Genomic DNA, 21,629 nt, shown 5'->3' on the forward strand with positions numbered 1-21,629 from the left:
ATCTCAGGTTATATCACCTGATAGCTGGTCCTTCTAAACTGGAGATGACCACAGTTGAGCCTTGAACCTACTCCATGCATGTTCAACGCAGTGACACTGAGCTCTGTTCCTTTCCCCACACAAAAATACTTGTGGTCACATTTCTGGTAGTAAACTTGCAGTTCACAGTACCACCAGAGGAGTGGGGGCATTTCAAATATGTGAGCTTTGCACAAAATTCCAAGTCAGGGACAACAAATAACCATACTGCTTGAAAAGTCTATCTAGACCCTTTGGGTCATGTACACAAAAAGGATATTGAGCAACAAGCATGCAGAAGTACCAATTGATAAACACATATACAAAACCTGTTTGGAGACCTTTTTAGCCTAAGAACAAAAGCACTGCCATATTGAATCACAGTGGTCATCCTGTTTCCATGAGTAACTAGTCTTCTGATACCAGAAACCCAGAAAAAGCTCTGGTTGGTCTTATGCTTAAAAGAAACAAGGCAAACTTCAAACCGACGCTGGCTTACTTCACAAAACCATGGAAAGGTCTAACCAGGTACAGACCATAGTTTAGTAGAAATGCAGGCAAAACTTTCTGGTCGTCACCTCGCAGCCACATAGGAAAAACAGAGGGAATGTAACACGGATGGAAAGAAAGAGAAATGCATTTATACGAAGTGTCAGGAAATAAAATGAAATGTAAAGGGAAAGGTAAAGGGACCCCTGACCATTAGGTCCAGTTGTGACCGAGTCTGGGGTTGCGGCGCTCATCTCACTCTATGGGCCGAGGGAGCCGGCGTTCGTCCGCAGACAGCTTCCGGGTCATGTGGCCAGCATGACTAAGCCGCTTCTAGCGAACCAGAGGAGCGCATGGAAATGCCGTTTACCTTCCTGCCAGAGCTATTCCTATTTATCTACTTGCACTTTGTCGTGCTTTTGAACTGCTAGGTTGGCAGAAGCTGGGACCGAGCAACGGGAGCTCACCCCGTCACAGGGATTTGAACCGCCGACCTTCTGATCGGCAAGTCCTAGGCTCTGTGGTTTAACCCACAGCGCCACCTGCGTCCCCTAAAATGAAATGTATCCTTGGATAATTAACTCAATTCATAAGCAAGGAAGAGAATGTGTATGTGGGGGGAGAGTATTTTTAAAGTAACAGATTTATCCCAGTTGTTATACAAATTAGAGATATTTGTTTCACAATGATAAACAGCAACATGTATTTCAGCATACGAATTCCAAAAGGTGCAAAACAGATTTCTCGTCTATTGGCAAACAAAATAATTACTTTTTAAAGATAGATCACAAGGAGTTCCATTGATAAAATTGCTACTTGGTTCCCACAAGCAGAATATGTTCCATAAGCAAACAATGAGGATAGTCCAGTCAGAGTTCTCCAAGGTCAAGACCTTCTGAAATGAATGGGACTACCTGGCAAGGGACGCGGGTGGCGCTGTGGGTAAAACCTCAGTGCCTAGGACTTGTCGATCGTATGGTCGGCGGTTCAAATCCCCGTGACGGGGTGAGCTTCCATCCTTCGGTCCCAGCTCCTGCCCACCTAGCAGTTCGAAAGCACCCCTAAGTGCAAGTAGATAAATAGGTACCGCTTTATAGCGGGAAGGTAAACAGCGTTTCCATGTGCTGCGCTGGTGCAGGCTCGCTAGAGCAGCTTCGTCACGCTGGCCATGTGACCCGGAAGTGTCTCCAGACAGTGCTGGCCCCCGGCCTCTTAACTGAGATGAGCACACAACCCTAGAGTCGGACATGACTGGCCCGTACGGGCAGGGGTACCTTTACCTTTACCTGGCAAGGGCACAGTAACCACTCTACAGTGGAGCTTGTTACTGGCTGCTGCAGCGACATTTTGACATCACTTTAAGCTTCAGCCAGCAACAGAGTCGTTCTGAAGGAAAGGCCAAAAGAAACATGGATCTCAAATGCATCAGATCCAAGCACTGTGTTTGTAGCTGAAAGCTTCAAATATGACCACCAGGATTTTCATGAAGTGCGATAATTCATACTATGGAGAACAAGGACAAACTGCTCTGAATGTGTACGTGCACCAAGAAACTCTGGACTCTTGAGAAATTTCCTTCTGCTATCTAGTCTTATGTTAGCTTATTGGCAAGTTCTTTTTCTTGGCCATCCTCTGTAGAAGAGCTGGCTCTTTCACAGCTCAAGCTAATTTTAATGGGACTTGCCTGGGTATCTTCCCACTGGATTGTGTCCATTCTCATTATTGCACCATTTATTATATTATGCTCAGATGTATTGCTCATCTTGCTCTGGTTCATTTCCCTGCCCCCTTGCATGTGCAGTACGACATTTATGTTGCAGATCTTGCGATTCTTCCTATTCAATATAAGTGACGCCACTTAGAATCATCAAATTGTAGATATATCATTATATATCCTATTCAATATAAGAGGGACTTATATTGAATAAATATTGAATAAAAACAAAACCCTTTAAAAATAAATCTCCCCAGAAACCACTTCTCTTGATATGAATTCAGACAGAAATCAACTGAAACTTTTCATTGACTGAATGAAATTTGAATACATTTAACATATTCCACTAAAGCATCCTGGGGCAAAAACTCAGAGTGGGAAATCCCCATGAAAGTAAAAGCCCTGCCCAATAAGATCATGGGGATGTGTACAAGATCCTCAGCATCTGATGAAGTTAGTTCATGAAAGTTTAGGATCCCACAAGAGGGTCGATTTTGTGGCAGCAGACTAGCATGGTTGCTGCTCTGGAAACATACCCTCTGAAGACTCATAATCTACTCCCAGCATCAACTCAAGGGAGTTTCAACATGATCAGGAGAAACAATCATTGATGGAAATTGCTCATTCACAGGAAGTGCTTAAATGGCTTATTGTGATATAATTTTCTATTTATTTAAAGATCACAATCGGCTGATGTTATAATTACATGGCAGCTTCTCTGCAGCTTCAGCTGGCACTGCCTTTGAACTGCCTTCCCCAGACCTTCTGTTCCATCTCTATTGTCCAGCCAGCAACAACACAACACAATGCATCAAACACCCAATTGTCATAAATCCCCTTCCAAAAGAACAGGCCAATTACATTGTCTGCAAAGATGAAGAGGCAAGATAAACATTAGGAAAAACACTGTCACTCAGAGAAAGATAGCAAAACAAGGGGAAGAAGCAGCCTGGGAGCAAATGCATACAAACCACAATGATCCCATTGGATCAGGGATACAATGTTAACTCAAAGCATGTGCGAAGCCGTTTGTCTGGTTACCTGCTGCAAAGAAGGCCCACTTCACCTGAACTGAGCAAGGAACACTTTACGATTTGGAAGATATAGCTCAATGGAGTAGCAGGTGCTTTCCATACAGACAGACCCAAATCCAGACTAGTCTCCATTTAAAGAGAGCAGAATAAGACCCCTGCCTGAGAGTGGGCTCGATCAGGGATGGAGAACCTGTGGCTATCTAGATATTTGACCTAGAACTCCCTTCATCAATGGCTATGCTGTCTGGGGCTGAGGACGGATGGAATCCACCAACTTCTGGTGAGCTACAGAATCCTTAATCCTGAGCTAGAGAGGCTAAGCCTGCAGACCCCATCTCACTTTGGAATTATAGAATTGTGGAGTTGGAAGAGACCAAGGGGGTCATCTAGTCCAACTTCCTGCAATGCAGGGATCTTTTGCTCAAGGTGGGGCTCAAACCATTAACCCTGAGATTAGAAGTCTCCTGCTCTACCAACTGAGCTATCTCCTGGAAGTAAGCCCCACTGAATCCAATTGGACACTTAAGCAGACATGGTTATAACCATAGCCTAAGTCAGTATAGGACAGCTTCATGTGTTATTCCCTCCCCACACACCCTTCATGTTGTCAGTCAGTCAATGATCAACCTGCAGGCAGGTGGTGGACGACTGGAAGAAGAAGAGAAGAAGAAGAGTTTGGATTTGATATCCAGCTTTATCACTACCCGAAGGAGTCTCAAAGCGGCTAACATTCTCTTTTCCCTTCCTCCCCCACAACAAACACTCTGTGAGGTGAGTGGGGCTGAGAGACTTCAAAGAAGTGTGACCAGCCCAAGATCACCCAGCAGCTGCATGTGGAGGAGCGGGGAAGCGAACCCGGTTCCCCAGATTACGAGACTACCGCTCTTAACCACTGCACCACACTGGAATAGCCACCAGGCCAACTGAGAAATTCCCTTCTGCTGCTGCCTCTGATCGTACAAACCCAGCATTAATTCATCCTCCGGAGAGCTTGGATCGAGTCAGTTAAATCCGAAACAGCGCAAACTTTGTTCATTAATTCCAAGTTCAGAGAGGGGAACAAATTAAAATGGACTTCTGAACGTAAGGCAAAGGCACAAAACGGATTGAAAGCCCAGGGTGTAATAAAAGGGTTATAACACTGAAGTGGCAAAGGTGCACACTCAGCTGCAAATTATGGTCAAGCAATAAAGAAGTTCAGAACTCATATACCTTTCTAAAGGAGTCAGCAGCAGATGCATTGTGCAGCCAACATCTGCTGTATTCTTGGAGGAAGGCCCATATTCCTCTCCCACTTCACCTCCAGCCTGAGAAAATGAAGCCTTTCACAGCCCGTGGCCTTCCTCCATTCCTTTCTGAGCTCCCAGTAGGGTTATCATCCAACACTTGAGGACATACTGAGCTTTAGACTGCTTATTGTCCACATAACCGGCAAAACACTGACTCGCCCCTTTCTGCCAGTGTCAAGTCACACAGGAATTGTGTGGATTGGGGGGACACGTCTGGCAAAAAGTCCGCTCGTGTGGCCCTCCCTTGCTCTCCAGCCAACTTCACTTGCCCTCAGTGGCATCAGATTTGATTGGCTATGCAGCTATGCATCATCGTGACATCATCCCATCCCAGGAATGGTACCCGATTAGTCGGGAAGCAGGAGAAAAAGAGTAGCCAGGAGACAAAGAATTAGGGAGGGTGCAGCAGCAGCAGCTAGATACTAGCTACTCAAGGAAACAATGGATTGAGAAGGTTTCGGCAACGCACCATCTCCCAAGCCTAGCCAACCTCATAGGGGGGTTGTAAAATGAGAAGAGAGGGAACCATGTGTGTCACTTTAAACCCCTTGGAGGAAATGTGGGATCACAGCTGTCAACTTTTCCCTTTTCTTGCGAGGAATCCTATTCGGAATAAGGGAATTTCCCTTTTAATAAGGGAAACGTTGACAGCTATGTGTGGGATATAAATGTAATAACAGTTAAATTTAAGTGGCGGCAGGATATTTGGGGAGGGGCAAATACCCCAAAATAATCAACTCAGTATTAACTGCCACATTTAATAATTAAAGTGGTAGAAATCAAAAACCGGAAAGTATTTTGCAATGTATAGCTGCCCTTGTTAGAATACTGCATCTCAGTAATCCTAGCCTGGAGAAACTTCCAGGTCCCTAGCCAGGTCCTTAAATAAAATTGCACATACCTAAGATTTTGAGCTGTTTTCTCAGGTTTACATAGGATGTTTCCTCACGATATTATTTATATTTCTCAGAATATAATTACTCCTCTGAGATAGGATTTTTAAAAAATGACTCATGACTTACCAGACAGTCCTCTTACAATACAGCCATGCCAGTTTCTAGAGCAACACACACACACACATCCCCACAAAGCTCTGCATGTAACACTGTACAACCATAATCATTCTCCTCTTTCTGGACAGGAAAGACAGGAGGAATGAAATCTTTGCAGAAAATAAAAGGGTTTGGAAGCAGAAAGAAACCATTCAGGACAACGTTCTTGGGTTTCAGTGTGCCATTTTGCTGTCTCATTACAACAGACCCTCAAGGAAACAAAAACAGCCCATCGCAAATTGAGCTTCGTTGGCCTCCTTTGCTAAAGTGTTTGCCATCCAAAACTCACTTCTCTTCCTTCAGCAACATCTCCCTGCCATATCAGATTGGCACTGCAGAAGCGGCAGCGAGACATCTACAGCGCCTATTAGCAATTAGGAAGCAAAGTACAGAGAAGTGTTCCAGTTTGGCTTTTAAGATTCTCACAGGACTAAACTAAAGGCTACATTTCCTGTGCCACACAAATAGGAAAGTTTAATTATTGTAATAACTTTAAAAGGCAGAGGCAGGGGAAGGGGACAAAAAGGAAAAGGAACAATGCTCACAAATAAGCTATTTTCCTTCGGATTATGAAGCTGTTTTAAGAGTTTCTATTCGCGCGAACACACACACACACCAGTTGTAATCCTGCAATTACTGTAAAGCTAATTGGTACTTTCTCACTGGCTGTGTTTTCATGTTGTCAGTGGGACAGTAATGAACATGAATGCCACATTTGAGAACAGAATGTCTGTGGGCTTGTTTACCACATAATCCAACAACAATGTCTGCTTTATCAGGCATTGCAAATCAAAGGATGGTTTAAGGATCTTCACATCTCAAATGCAAGGATGCTCTGTACAGAGGTGTGCACACCCACAATATTTTAAAAAATATGACACAGGTACAGATACTTCTGCCAACAGCAGGTAGAGGTTAAAAAAACAAACCAAAACCATGAAGTAAGGGCTGGTGTGCCACACTACCCTGACATCCTTTCACTCAAGCTACACAATATGCAACAGAAGAATGTGGTCTTCGTCTCACCAATGCACAGGTCCACAGTTCACCATTCATTTTGCTGGTGAAACATTTGAGTCTGGGGTCCCTTGCTTTTCACATCTGTCAGCTGTTTCCTCTCCAGCGGGACAAGTGTTCCTTAACCTATCCCTCTGCATTGCCAGTTTATACTTCCTACCTTTGAGTAACTTCTGCCCTTCCATGATGTTTTGGGAAACCAGCGCTGTGTAATCATCTTCCGAGAAGCCTGGCTTGCAAGTGGGTCTGACTGTAAGATCCCCATTGGGCGCCTGCAGAGTCCAAAACAAGAGCAACAGAACACTGTGAATTGTATTGTTGTTTCTAGTGGGAATCTCCAGGGTTGGGGGGGAGGTTTCACAGCCAGCGCGCAAGTGTCTGCAAACAGGCAAGTCTGAGCAACAGAAACAGCGTTCATCAAGTCTTACACTGATAACATGTTTCAAGCCGGGTGGGGAAAATGAAACACCAGTCAGAAAATAGCAGTAGCCTTTTGCTGAAGAGATGACTGGGGGGGGGGGGGCGGAATATTATTCAGCAAGGTTGCTGGGAATGGTGGAGGCTTGAGTGATGCACACAGCAATAAATCTCCCCAGTTGGATTACAGGCACCCTCACATCTCAGATCAATACAAATCAAGCCGTGGCTGGCAAGCCTGAGGACTCGCATGCCAGCAGCCCCCCGCCCCAGGTTTGAGAAACCCATCTGATCACCATCTTTGGCCCTAGTCATTGGACAATCGAGATCTGGAGAGTTGCTGTTAAAGCTACAGCAGGATGCTGTTAAGTCTGCATATATACCCAGCCTGTAACCTCCCTTAACAAATCAATGCAGAACTGCTGAGCAATCACCACCTGGCAGGCAGGCAGAGGGAGAGGGAGGAAGTGAGTGCACACATGCAAGCATCCCTAGCTGGAACGCAAAGCAAAATCCTGAAAGGTTCACAGGGTAACCCAGAGAAACAGAAACACACACAGTGCCTCTGCCTGTCCCTGACCACCCCCAGCGAGGCAATTTAGGAGCATCACCTAGACACCCTAACCTGCATGCTACAGCCATAGCTTATGCCATGTAACTTCCTCCCTTTAGGGACAGAGATTTGTTTCCAGCTGCACACTGGAGCGAATCGTCATAGAAAAAGGCTAGTTTCCAGCCCAAGCCTTGGAGGGGAGAATCAATTTTCCTTGTGCCTTGGTTTCCAGATCTATGTGCTCAATCAGACTCCAGCCAACATGCAGGCACAGAAGCTGAATGGCTCGTTAGCTGGTGATTTGTAAACAAATTCCTATATAGAAAATGAGGTTGGGAAGGTGGTGGGGTGTCACCCCTGTTTTTCTACCACCCCAGGCAAGATTTTTCTAGGGACTCTCCCAAACGGATTAAAGGCACAGGCTGATGACAAAACCAAGTGGCCTAAACCCTATAGAGAGGGGGGAGTGGGAGAGCAAGCCAGGCCAACCCCATGATCACTGGAAAAATTAGGCGTTTTGAGGACTTAATAGGTAGCAGAAAGAAGCAGGCTCAGCCGAGGTGGCTTTTCAAATAAGACTGAAAGAAAGCCACAGGGCATGTGGATGAGAGGGAGAGAAGGGGCGAGGAGAACAGAGAGTCTGTCTCCTGGCTTGCAGAGGAGCTTACTAAGCAAAAAGTAAGCCAATGTAATATCGGCGAGAAATCACGCTTGGGAGAGAAATGCCAGCTACCGTCTCTGGAAAGTGCATGAGAGGGACTCGGCTGTGCACTCCGGCAGTCTCCTGGCAAGATCTGCAATTCAGAAGCATTTCAGAGTCTGACAGTAGATAATAGGCTTTGGATTTCCAATCACCCACTTATTACAATGGCCCTAACAGTGGGGCCACTGCAGCAGAGAGTCGGTGGTAGGGTTACACAGCCAAGCCTCACAAAGCGGCTTTCCCTTGATGGGTTTTTAATTAGGACACTATTCTCTCTCCCCACCCCCAATCAAGTTCTCTCTCTCTCTCTCTCTCTCTCTCTCTCTCTCTCTCCAGGCTTACAAATAAAGTGCCTCAATTTGTCTTGGGAAAGGAGGTCCCAAACAAGAGCCATTATTGGAGTGCCATTTGCCAGGAAGCTCTCCTGTCCAAGCAATGAATGGCACACTGCTGTAGTTAGATTTATGCAGGAGAACTTCCCAACAGATCGTGTCCATTGTCAGTCAGAGCTCCAGTACTGGAAATGTGCTTAATGATAATAAGACTCTAGAGGGCTTTCCATATGAGCCTGGAAAGGAAGAGAAATTGCAATCTGATCAATTTTAACTCAAAAATGGTTTTGAGAATCAGGCTGATTTGGCAGCTGTGGGTGTCCTTCTGAAATTATCTTAAAATTTAGAAAGAGACAAAATGTAGGTGTCAGGGTTTCTGGGAGAGAGGAGGAGATGACAGAGGAGACGGAGAGCGAGTGGGAGGAGGGGCAGAAGGATGAGGAAGAAGATGACGGAATTCTGAGGGAATCCACGAGTCTGAGCAGCGAGTCAGAGGATTCTCAAAAGGGGGTTACCTTAATCAAGCAAAGGGGAGGAGAAGGGAGAAGCGGAGAGGAGCCCAGTGGAAGACAGAGGAAGCAAGAGACGTCTCAGCCGGAACGGAGTAAAGGGGGTGGAGTCGTCAGCCTCTCGGAGGGAGCAAGATTAGGAGAGAACAGAGAGAGGGGGTTGGAGCAGGGTGTTCAGCCGGAAAGGGTGGAGAGCAGAGCAGGGGGTGGTGTAGCGGTCGAAAGAAAGGTCAGCAGCAACGTACGCGCGCCAAGTTCAAACGTAGAGGCGCGCGGAAGTGGAGAGAGCTCAGGGGAGGAGCCCGGCCCTAAAGCCAGAAAGAGGGGGGAAGAGGCGGCAGAGGATTCAGCCTCAGGCGAGTCACGGAGAGAGGGAACCCAGGGGGGCAGGAAGACCCTGCGGAAAAGAAAGGAGAGGAAGAGGTGGTCTAGAGCCAGGCTATTAAGTTGGTGCGGAAGAGGGGAGGAGTCAGAGGGGACTTCAGCGGTCTAACGTGGCAGACGTACGGCCACAATGCTGAACTGTATGAGAAGCAGAAATCTTCAATAAACTTTTCCTGTAAATAAGCTGCAACGGAGTGAGGTCTCTTGTGAGCTGGGACCAGACCTGGGTGGCCGTGACAGTAAGTCCCCTCTCTCAAAGCAAAAATTTTTTTTTTGCGAAGCTCACGAAAGGGAGCAGCCATGAGCGCTGAGGAGCAGCTGGTTGCATTGCGGAATCAGGTTACCGCTCTCACATCGGCAGTCATTGCTTCGCAGAAGAAGAATGACGACTTGGAGAAGACGTGCCAGGATTTGCAGGCAAGGTGGGAGCGCGCGGACAAGGCGGGGGCCCCAGGATCCAGAGCGGAGGGCATTGCGCTTGGACGGAGGGGGGGTGCCCTAGTTCCGCATTTTAATGGCAACTTGCAAGACTATCCCAATTTCAGAGCGGACGTTGTATATGCACTGCACTTACTCCGTCACGATTTTAAAGATGAGGAGGAGAGAGTGGGGTTCATTGTTTCGCACCTGCATGGGGAGGCCAGGGCTTGGCTACGCAATTTGTGGCGCGAAGATGGACCGGCCCGTCGCGATTCAACTGCGTTCATCAAAGCGATGGATTCTTGTTTTCAATCCTCTGTGGATGTGGACATTGCGCGCCGTCAAATGCACGGGCTGAGGCAGGGGAAAGCGACTGTGCGCCAATACCACTCTAAATTTTTTGCATTGCTCACCGCCTTAGATTGGCCAAAGGACAGTAAACCGGTCAGAGATCTTTTTTGGGAGGGATTGAGCCCCCCCATCAAGGATGAGATCGCTAGGGGGGACAGACCCCAGACCCTAGAAGACGTGGTGCAACGGGCTTTAGCTCTTGGAATTCGACATGAGGGGCGTCCGTGGCATGAGGAGGACGGGCCCCAAGCGCGTGCGCAAGCAAGGACTCTCCCTTTTGGGCACAGGGACTTCAGCCGTGCGCACCCCTCGCCAATGGGGAAGGACAGAGAGGAGCCAATGGAGATTGGTGGTGCTAGGGCTCAGAAGCCATCCCAGAGCCCTGTCCCTGGTGCAGCCAAAGCGAAGCCTCCTAGAGGAACCAGGAAGTGTTACATCTGTGACAGTGCGCACCATATGGCGAAAGAGTGCCCCCAGAGGCTCCAGAAGCACACTGCAGCGCTGGCAACTGTAACAGCAGAGGTGCAACCAGGGGAGCAGCTTCAGGGAAACGACAGTGCCTGGCTGGAAGCAGAGCTACTGGGGCTCAGCCAGGCGGATCTGTAGACAAGCCCCCAGCATCACTGCAGAGCGTGGACCCTTTGCCTCCCAAACCGGCAGTTCTGCTCACAGCAACACTCCAGTTGCCTGATGGGAGACTCCTCGAGGTTCCAATAACGATCGATTCGGGAAGCAACGCCGACTTCATGGGACTGCAGTTCGTTAAGCAGCACAACATGGCGCTCCTGCCTGCAACGACGCCTCTGAACGTGGTCACGGTGGACGGCAGGAAGTTGCTGGGGGGGCAAGTGGTGCAGCAAACCCCTCCCATGATGATGCAGATTGGCAACCATCGAGAGCTTATTAGTTTCAATGTCACCCACTTATCGGACACACCCATCGTGTTAGGCATGAGTTGGCTGGAGAGGCACAGTCCCGCGGTTGCGTGGTACCAGAGGCAGATCAACTTTTGTTCATCGTATTGTGCTCAGCATTGCTTTCAGACCGATCAGGGAGGAGAAGCTGAGCAGCCATTGCATCTGGGTATGGTGCAAACAGTGCCTCACAAGTACCAGGACTTCTTGGAGGTTTTCTGTGAGAAGGAAGCTGACAAGTTGCCGCCTCATAGACCTTACGACTGCGCGATTGATTTAGTGCCAGGGGCGCAATTGCCTGCTGCCAAGCTGTACTCCATGTCGGAGGACGAAATGCAAGAGCTTCGGGAGTTCATAGACCATAACCTCAAGCGCGGTTTCATCCAGGAATCTAAAGCAGCGGGAGGCAGCCCTGTTTTCTTTGTGAAGAAGAAGGACACGCCCCAAAAAAGGCTTATAGTGGATTACAGGTTCATCAACAGCTTGACTAAGCCCAAAGCTTTCCCCATGCCCAAGATTGACGACCTTTTAGCGACCGTCAGGAGGGGCAAGATTTTCACCAAGCTGGACCTACGTGGAGCTTACAATCTCATCCGCATCCGGAAAGGAGATGAGTGGAAGACCGCCATGTTCACCCCTCTGGGCACATACGAATACAGAGTCATGCCTTTCGGCCTCCAAAATGGCAGCCACGTTTTTCAAGCATTTATGCACCACGTGCTAGCAGGTCTCCTCTACAAAAAGTGTGTCTGCTTTCTCGACGATATCCTGATTTTCTCGGAATCGCCGGAGGATCACGATAAGGACGTGAGGGAGGTCCTGCAGAGGCTGAAGGAACACAGGCTGTACGCCAAGTTGGAAAAGTGCCAGTTTGATGTCAGAGAGGTTGATTTCCTTGGCTACAAGTTGTCCGACGAGGGACTGGCCATGGACAGGGCTAAGGTTCAAGCGCTGTTGGACTGGAAAAGCCCTCGAAATCGGAAAGAGGTCCAGAGGTTCATCGGCTTTGCCAATTTTTACCGCAAGTTTATTAAAGGTTTTGCGAACGCGACGGCGGCGATCACTGACACCCTCAGTTCCAAGAAGAAGAAGTTCGTCTGGACCGAACAAGCGGAGCGGTCCTTCCGGACGCTTAAGGGTCTTTTCGCCTCCGAAGAGCAGCTGCTCCACGTGAATCCCGGCAGACCCATGCGGGTAGAGACCGATGCGTCGGATAGAGCGGTTGGGGCCGTTCTTTTGCAAGAGGATTCACAAGGCAACTGGCGACCGGGTGCGTTCTACTCCCGGAAGCTCAGCAAGACGGAGCGCAATTATACCATATGGGACAGGGAGTTGTTGGCCATTCATGCAGCTTTCAAAGCGTGGCGACACTTCTTAATAGGAGCCAAGCACACGGTGCAGGTCCGCACGGATCACAAGAACTTAGAGTATTGGCGGACGGCTAAGTTGCAGACCCAGCGACACATGCGCTGGGCGGAGTTCTTTGCGGACTTCGACTTCAAAATAGAATACATCCCAGGAGACTCCAATGTTATGGCAGACGCGCTGTCCCGAAAGCCGCAATACTTGGAGGAAGCAGCTCCAATCGCAGCAAAGCACATTTTCGCACCGCAGGCGTGGACGTGCGCTACCATCGCAGTCGACCTGGACGCGGTGCGACGCGCGTTGCAAAGGGATCAGTTTGCACAGTCTAAGATGGAGGAGCTACGCGGAGGGTCGCGACACAACGATGAGTTTCAATTACAAGATGGACTTTTGACTCGTAAGGGTGCCCTTTACGTGCCCACCGACGATCTTCGAGCCAAGGTTCTGCAACAGTTGCATGACGCCCCTAGTGCAGGCCATTTCGGCAAAGAAAAGACGATGGAGTTGGTGGCTAGAGACTTTTGGTGGCCCCAGATGAGAGGAGAGGTGGCGGACTACGTCGCCAGGTGTGATATCTGCCAGAGGTCCAAACCAGTGCACCAGAAGCAGGCGGGATTGCTAGAACCGCTGGAGACACCGCAGCAACCATGGGAGAGGGTAGCGTTGGACTTTGTTACAGACCTGCCCAGCTCCAGAGGTAAGACGGCGGTGTTAGTGGTGGTGGACTTGTTCACCAAGATGGCGCACTTCATCCCTTGTGCCAAGGTGGCGACGGCAGAACAGACCGCAAAGCTCTTCATCGATCACGTCTTCAGAGTGCATGGACTTCCGCAGTCCGTCTTGTCCGACAGGGGGCGCCAGTTTGTTTCCACTTTCTGGCGAAAGCTTCTGGGCATCTTGCACGTCAAAATCAGCCTGACATCGGCGAGGCATCCACAAACCAACGGTCAAGCGGAGAGGGTCAACGCGATCATGCAGCAGTACCTGCGGTGCTACGCCAACCAGCGACCTGCGGCGTGGGTGGACTATCTGCCGATGGCTGAATTCGCCTACAACAACACGAAACACGCTTCCACCGGGGTGACGCCTTTCTTCGCGAACAATGGCCGTCATCCCAGAACCTTCCCGAGATTTGCGGCACCAGGAGGGGGGGGGCCTCAAGATGCCGACCAGTTTGCAGCGGAGTTGCAAGAGGTGCACGAGGAGCTGCGGAGACATTTGGAGCTGGCAAAACAGGCGTATAAGGTGCAGGCCGATAAGCACAGGAGGGCGGGAGAGGACATCCAGGTTGGGGACTGGGTGTGGTTAGCAGCCCACGCGATGCCGGCCAGGTCGTTGGCCAAGAAGAAGTTAGGACACAGGCAGCTAGGGCCATATCAAGTTGAGGCTAAGATCAATCCGGTGGCTTTTCGTATAGCCCTTCCGGAAGGTTCCAGGGTGCACCCGGTCTTTCATAGGTCGGTGCTCACTCCCTACAAAACCCCACACAGGTTTCAAGAGTCAGGAGCACCCCCAGAGCCACGTAGGAGGGCGCCTGAGAGGGGGGAATCGCCAAGACCAGAACCTCTTAACGAGGTCACAGAGATACTGGACTCGAGATGGGGGGAGGAGGGAGTTGAATATTTTCTCGCCAGGGAGGGCACACCAGCCGCTGCTAATAGTTGGGTGCCAGGCTACGAGTTAGACGAACCCCTTTTGAAAGAAGAGTTCCATGCACTTTTCCCACATAGACCCATGCCAGCTGAGTACTTTGATGACTGGCTTTTCACACCCACATTGTCAGATAGCACGTTCAGGGGTTTCTCTTCCCCCGAGGAAAGAACACCAGAATCAAGCCCGCCCAGGGGATCGTGCTCGGGGGTGGACACGGAAACCCCTTATTGGTGGGAGGAGCAGCCAGAGGAGGAATGGCGTAAGAGGTGGCTGATAGGTCCTTGGCGGGCAGCACCGGAGGAAGTAGCGATGGAAGCAGAGACTGAGAAGCATTTGGGGGAAGAACCCGACTTCGAATACACTTACACAGAACTGCCAGCAGAGAACATTGACGTAGACGACCTGTATCCTGAGCCTACCCCCGAAGAGCCGCAGTTTCCACAACCGGTCCCCGGCGAGCGGGAGGGGGGAAGGGGGGGCTTCGAGGGGGGGATGGATGTCAGGGTTTCTGGGAGAGAGGAGGAGATGACAGAGGAGACGGAGAGCGAGTGGGAGGAGGGGCAGAAGGATGAGGAAGAAGATGACGGAATTCTGAGGGAATCCACGAGTCTGAGCAGCGAGTCAGAGGATTCTCAAAAGGGGGTTACCTTAATCAAGCAAAGGGGAGGAGAAGGGAGAAGCGGAGAGGAGCCCAGTGGAAGACAGAGGAAGCAAGAGACGTCTCAGCCGGAACGGAGTAAAGGGGGTGGAGTCGTCAGCCTCTCGGAGGGAGCAGGATTAGGAGAGAACAGAGAGAGGGGGTTGGAGCAGGGTGTTCAGCCGGAAAGGGTGGAGAGCAGAGCAGGGGGTGGTGTAGCGGTCGAAAGAAAGGTCAGCAGCAACGTACGCGCGCCAAGTTCAAACGTAGAGGCGCGCGGAAGTGGAGAGAGCTCAGGGGAGGAGCCCGGCCCTAAAGCCAGAAAGAGGGGGGAAGAGGCGGCAGAGGATTCAGCCTCAGGCGAGTCACGGAGAGAGGGAACCCAGGGGGGCAGGAAGACCCTGCGGAAAAGAAAGGAGAGGAAGAGGTGGTCTAGAGCCAGGCTATTAAGTTGGTGCGGAAGAGGGGAGGAGTCAGAGGGGACTTCAGCGGTCTAACGTGGCAGACGTACGGCCACAATGCTGAACTGTATGAGAAGCAGAAATCTTCAATAAACTTTTCCTGTAAATAAGCTGCAACGGAGTGAGGTCTCTTGTGAGCTGGGACCAGACCTGGGTGGCCGTGACAGTAGGAATAATCAAAAAGCAGGAAGGGAGCATGGCACCTAATATCCCTCCCACAAAAAAAAGTATTTCAGCATTAAGCATCCCTATCCTTTCGTTTTAAAAGGCTCCGTGGCAGACCGCATGGTAAATATTCCCTTAAAATACACCAGGATATTTGGAAGCAAGTTAGAGCTGCCAAACCAGATTCTGAGCTGCGTTAATACACATTTGCAGTCAAGTACAAGTCTGTTATTCCCCTAAAAGCTATTAAAGCAAGTTTCTCTAGGGAATACCTATTTTGGGGAAAGGGGGGACTTCTCAATTTTTATGTTATGAGTAGTGTTATCAGGTGCATAGTAGGACTCCCTGCATAGATCTGTATTAGCCTCAGCCATGGGTGTGTCGGGTTGAAAGATGCACAATTTCTTCTCTAAAAAAAAATGCTATTAAAAAGCATTTTTAATAGCAGAGGTGAGGCTCAAGAGTCCTGCATCCACACAACCACCCTTAAGCCGGTCTCGATTTGCCTGGGTCCTCCGAGTGCTCCAGTTCTCTCTACAGCGTCTGTTGATAAACCGCAACACCCAAGACTTCAGCCACGCCACGTGGGTTAAGCACACGAGGGCAAGATGCATTCTGAAGTTCTGGGAGGATCCTAACAAAGCAAAGCTTTTTTAAAAAAATAATAACCCATCTCTAATATGCAGATATAATTATATGCTCCTTCCAGCGGTGCTGGCTTTCTTCTTTTTTCCCGTTTGGATCTCACCGCCAGCTAAAAACAACTTGGGATGCTCTATCCGCGCGATTGTCTACCAGCCCAGGTCTCTATCCCCGGCTACGGCAAAGAGACACATTTCCGCCCGTTAAGTCGCTTTGCATTTAGCAAAACGACCATCCAGCTTTCCCCACCACTACTGCTGCTGCCGCCGCCCCCCTCCTTTACTCAATCCTTCCTCCTCCTCTGGATTTTCGTCTGCCAGTTGTCTATGAATTGATAGAGGGGAGAAAGGGGAAGGGAGGGGGGCTCAGCGGGGAGACACACACAAGCTAACATTGTTGCACATACTCTGCAAAAAAAAAAAAAGGAAAAGGGAGAGCGCTTGGCCGGCGGGGCGGTGGGTTGTGTGTGTGTGTGTAAGTGCTGTACGGTGGAGCTTTTGCAGGAGCTCTTCCTCTGCCCTCCCCACACACATACACGAGAAACCTCTATTGCACAAGGCATCTGGAGAAGGGGGGGCGCTCAAGCCGCATGCAGAAATAAGGGGACCCCCTTTCCTCAACACACACATACATAAGCAGAGCTATATCCCAGCCATCTCCAAGCGTACAGTTAATGATGTGCGGAAAGAGAGAGGAATTGCAAGGAAAGAGGTACTCTCGTGGCTCCTTCCAGGCGAGCTTCCAAGCCCCGGAACCCAGCCCGGTCCCCTTCCCACCCCCCTCCCCTCCTCCTCGTCTCCCTCCGGCAGCGCCCCATCCCTCTCCAGGCGGGAGCTGCTGCTGCAACTTACCCGGGCCGAGCCCCCGCAGCAAAAGAACAAGAGAAGTAGCATCCTCGAGCCCAGGGGCATCTCCGCGGATCCCGAGCCGGGCTCGCCTGCCCGGCTAGCTGCTGCCTCCTCCTGCCGCCGCTTCCACCGCGCTCAGCCCGGGCAGGGCAACCCCCAGCGCGCGCCCTGCCTTCTCCGCCCGGCGCTGCCTGGTTATCCCGCGGCGCCTCCGAGCCGCCAACTCTTCGCAGCCGCCGCCGCCGCCGCTGCTTCTTCTCCTCTTCCTCCTCCGCCTGCCTTGCCGCGCTCAATTCCTCGCCGCCGCTCTGAACTGCAGGTGAAGCGCTCTCGGTGCTGCTCGAGCGAGTCCCCGCCTCCAAGCCCGGCCCATACGGCGCGGAGGGGCAGGCGGGCGCCCTTAAAGGAGCAGCCGCGGCGGCGGCGGCGGCAGCAGCCAGAAGGGGAGCGCGCGCGCTAGCCGGCTGGCCAGCCCAGCACATGCACACACACACACACAAAAAAAGCTCGGGAGGGAATCCTGCGCTCTCCGGAACCGGCTTACTCGGGAGTCAGCAGAGGTTGGGTGCTGATTCCCAAGATCCACTTAGTAGCGGGTGGACAGGGACTTGCCCCAGCTCCAACTCTCCCGCTGGCGCAGGCAGAAGGAAGTTCCGCGGGTCTTACTCCCGAGGAAGCGCCTGCGGGGTTGCAAGGGGCATCATCCGAAGGCGGGCTTCCTCGAGGCTCTTGCACGTTTGTGTTTTTGCCGACGATCGGGCCCCGCGGCTGCAAAGAGGTTTACTCGGAAGTAGGGACCGCGGAGTTCAGGCATGGCTTGCTCCGAAGTAAGCGTGCGCTGCATTAATCGAGCTCGGAGCCCGTTAAGCAGTACTGTACTGGGTTGCTTTACCCAGCGATAGCTCGGCCTGCATTTGTCTCCTAAAGGGAGGTGCGCAAACGGGACCTTGAGGCTGCTGCTGTCCTGTGCGCGCGAGTGGTGCCCGCTGAACTCAATGGCACCTACTTCTGAGTAGACATATACAGGCGGGGCATGTAAGCTGCAATGCTTTGCTTGGAAGTGCTGCCCCTTCAAACCAATGACCATTGTGATTGCACATCAGTAGGGTTGTGCTGTGATTTGGTTTCCTTTTTAAAATAAAATAAAAATACAAGCCTTTGCACACTTGCTTGAAATGAGCCCATTGAAGTAAACATGGATAAGATCAGGTTGCATGAAAATTTAATAGACTGGATGTATTATGCATGTTTACTCAGAAGAGAGTCTCTCTCTGAGTTTGGTGGAATTTACTCCCAAGTAAGTTTTACACCCAAACTGAACTAACTCTCTCTATATATATATTGGGGTGGTATTTTTAGGGCCCCAGGAAAGCAAAATAAATGCTTTTATGATCTTATAGATATTAGTAGGTTTTAATGATTTTATTGTACACAACAATATCTCATATTTTTATGAGTTAGTGGTTTTTAAAAAATATTCTTCTAAATAAAATAAACTAGGCTAGATATTTTATTGGCTAAATGATTATAGGATTGTCCTCCAACCCAAAACAAGTTTACTGAGAGGTAATATCCCATCAAGTTCTTCTTCTTTTTACCTCTTGTAAGAATGAAAAGAAAAGTGTCTTCCCTGGGATTGAATCCTGCTTAAGAAGAAGAAGAAGAGTTTGGATTTGATATCCCGCTTTATCACTACCCAAAGGAGTCTCAAAGCGGCTAACATTCTCCTTTCCCTTCCTCCCCCCAACAAACACTCTGTGAGGTGAGTGGGGCTGAGAGACTTCAGAGAAGTGTGACTAGCCCAAGGTCATCCAGCAGCTGCATGTGGAGGAGCCGAGACGCGAACCCGGTTCCCCAGATTATGAGACTACCGCTCTTAACCACTAGACCACACTGGCTGCAAGCCTAGCCATGCCTACTGAATTCACTGGAGACTTGAGTATGGTCTGCAGGCTTAGTCATGGTCAACCTAGTAGAGTAATAGATTTAAGTATATGTTTTGTTTGGACTTTCCTTTGCCGTTTAGACCAGGCTTACTCAAACTTGGTCCTCCAAATGCTTTTGACCTACAACTCCCATGATCCCTAGCTAGCAGGACCAGCGGTCAGGGATGATGGGAATTGTAGTTTCAAAACATCCAGAGGTTCAAGGCTGAGAAAGCCTGTTTTAGACTTTAATACAGCAAATCTAGCTTCCCTGCCCACCCTGTACCCCCCCCAACCCAGGGTAGCCAGATGGAAAGGGGGACTCCTGTACCTTTAATAGTTGTTTGGCAGAGGGGTACTGTTTTCAGCAGGTGAAGCCTATATGACAAGCCACAGCTGCTGACATTTCTTCTTCTACACAGCTATTAACAGTCATACAAGCTATAACTAGGGACGCGGGTGGCGCTGTGGGTTAAACCACAGAGCCTAGGACTTGTCGGCGGTTCGGATCCCTGCAAAGGGGTGAGCTCCCATTGCGCGGTCCCTGCTCCTGCCAACCTAGCAGTTCGAAAGCACCTCAAAGTGCAAGTAGATAAATAGGTACCGCTCCGGCGGGAAGGTAAACAGCGCTTCCATGCGCTGCTCTGGTTCGCCATAAACGGCTTTGTCATGCTGGCCACATGACCCGGAAGCTGTACACCGGCTCCCTCGGCCAGTAAAGCGAGATGAGTGCCACAACCCCAGAGTCATCCACGACTGGACCTAATGGTCAGGGGTCCCTTTACCCTTTAAGCTACAACTGCTGAAATTCCTTCTCGGTTAATCAAAGTCGTGTATGTTGCACCTTTGGAATCCCTTCTTATAGTGTATCCCTAAAGGCGCAAAAGCCCTGCCCTCTTTGGCATCTGGTTATCCTGCCCACAAGCCTCTTGGCTCAGGCCCTGTAGATCCTCATGCAACAGTTAAGATGGACAAAAATCCAATGGCACAAAACATATGAGGAAAAATACACCCATTAAAAAAATTAAAAACCAGCACTATTTCTTTCCCAGGTATGGCTTGTTGCATCTCTAATTTGTTACTCAGAAATGTTAAATTTGGAGCGTGGAAGCTCCTGCCCGTACAATAGGCCGATTGGCATATGTAAGCTCATTGCAGTCTTAAACAATACTCTACTTGTGGGAAACTGCAGCTATGGATCAAAACACCCCAGGCAGCACCATCATACAGAATGTTTTTATTTCCCCCAAGTGGCAACAGCTTACATGCATCACATGGAAGAGAATACACACGTGGCATGTTCAGCAGCATCTTCGTGGCAACATGGACGCATGATGATGTCATGAAGCTTTGCAACATGCAGAATGTGTGATTTTGGGCTTTCTGGATATTTCAGGGACAGTTATTAGTGTACCTAAAGGGGCACTGCCTTTGGAGTATAGTAACAGCCTTAGCCTAGGGCTAATTCATCTGTGAACATGGACACGAGTGACGTCTCATTATTTGGATGGTCAACATAGCCTCATGGGAAGGGAACATTGGTAGTGGCAAAGGGCCACAGCTTCAGTCTCTGGCATCTCCATTTAAAATATATCAGATCATAGAATTGGAAGGGACCCTGAACATCCTCTAGCTCAGCCTTTCTCAACCTGTCGGTCCCCAGATGTTGTTGAACTACAACTCCCATCACCCCTAGCTAGCAAGGCCAGAGCTCAGGAATGATGGGAGTTGTAGTCCAACAATATCTGGGGACCCACAAGTTGAGAACCGCTGCAACCCCTGCAATTCAGGACTATGCAGCTGTCCAGGGCCGTCTTTACCCAGGGGTACAAGGGATGCGGGGCACCAGGGCGCCGAATTCTGGGGGGTGCCAAGCACCCACCAGTGAAGCCGCCTAACTATCTACCTGTTATGAAATAATAAATAGTTTTGATCAAGCTAGGGGGAAAAAAGACATATATACCTAGGTATTACCGAAATATATATCTACTGTTTCACTAAATGACTTTCGACTTTGTGTGCTCACTTGCCAAAGATGCGCCGTGCCAGCGGCGGCACTTGTCATTCACAACGGCGGCACTTGGCCGACTCAACGACGGCACTTGTCATTCTCAACGGCTCCGTGCACGCGAAATTAACTCTTGCATCATAATACAAGTTATTTTGGGGGCTAAACTAAATTTGGGGGTGCTGGGCGGATCTTTGCATCCCAGCGGTGCATATGCTAAAGACTGCGCTGCAGCTGTCCCATACGAGGATCGAACCTGCAACCTTGGTGTTTTCAGCACCACACTCTCCCCAACTGAGCTATCCTGAGAGAAAGGGAAGAGTACTCTTGTGCTCTGGTCCTGCTTGCAGGTTTCCCATAGGCATCTGACTGGCCACTATGAAAACAGGATGCTGGAGTAGATGCTGGACCACTGACCTGACCGTTCTTGGCTGTCTCTTCGTGCAGACCCAGGTCCTTCCACAGCCATTGTCCTCCATGAACCATCATTGGCAGGACCAGCAGGAAGAGCAGCAGGTACGTTTTCTGCTGATGATAATATTTATTCTCTTGTTAATTATTCTGTTTTGGATGTGCATTTTATATTTGACTTCCTTTAATAATGGTTTCTTTTGAAATGTTTAAGATAATTTGTTGTTGTTTGTTGGTACCTTTGCTATCTGTGGTTGACCTCCTTTGTAATGTTTCATTTTTAAATCCTTAAGATAATCATATTTTGGTTTCCTGTTA

The 21,629-nt window shown here is 49.7% G+C and overlaps 1 protein-coding gene across 6 annotated transcripts in view; it reads right to left on the reverse strand.

Annotated features, from left to right (window-relative positions):
• The window catches only part of CDH4 (cadherin 4), a 794,671-nt gene extending 777,390 nt beyond the window's left edge, over positions 1–17,281 (reverse strand). For all 6 annotated transcript variants that reach the window (XM_081916750.1, XM_081916749.1, XM_081916748.1 and 3 more), the window contains exons 1-2: positions 16,971–17,281; positions 6,774–6,885 (exon numbers count right to left, since the gene is read on the reverse strand). In XM_081916750.1, the coding sequence (XP_081772876.1) occupies positions 6,774–6,885; positions 16,971–17,030 (172 nt within the window). In that variant the 5' untranslated portion in view covers positions 17,031–17,281. The remainder of the gene's footprint in view (positions 1–6,773; positions 6,886–16,970) is intronic.
• Between the last annotated feature and the right edge of the window lie 4,348 nt (positions 17,282–21,629).

This window comes from Podarcis melisellensis (genome assembly GCF_964234715.1).
Source record: "Podarcis melisellensis genome assembly, chromosome: 6".
NCBI lineage: Eukaryota > Metazoa > Chordata > Lepidosauria > Squamata > Lacertidae > Podarcis > Podarcis melisellensis.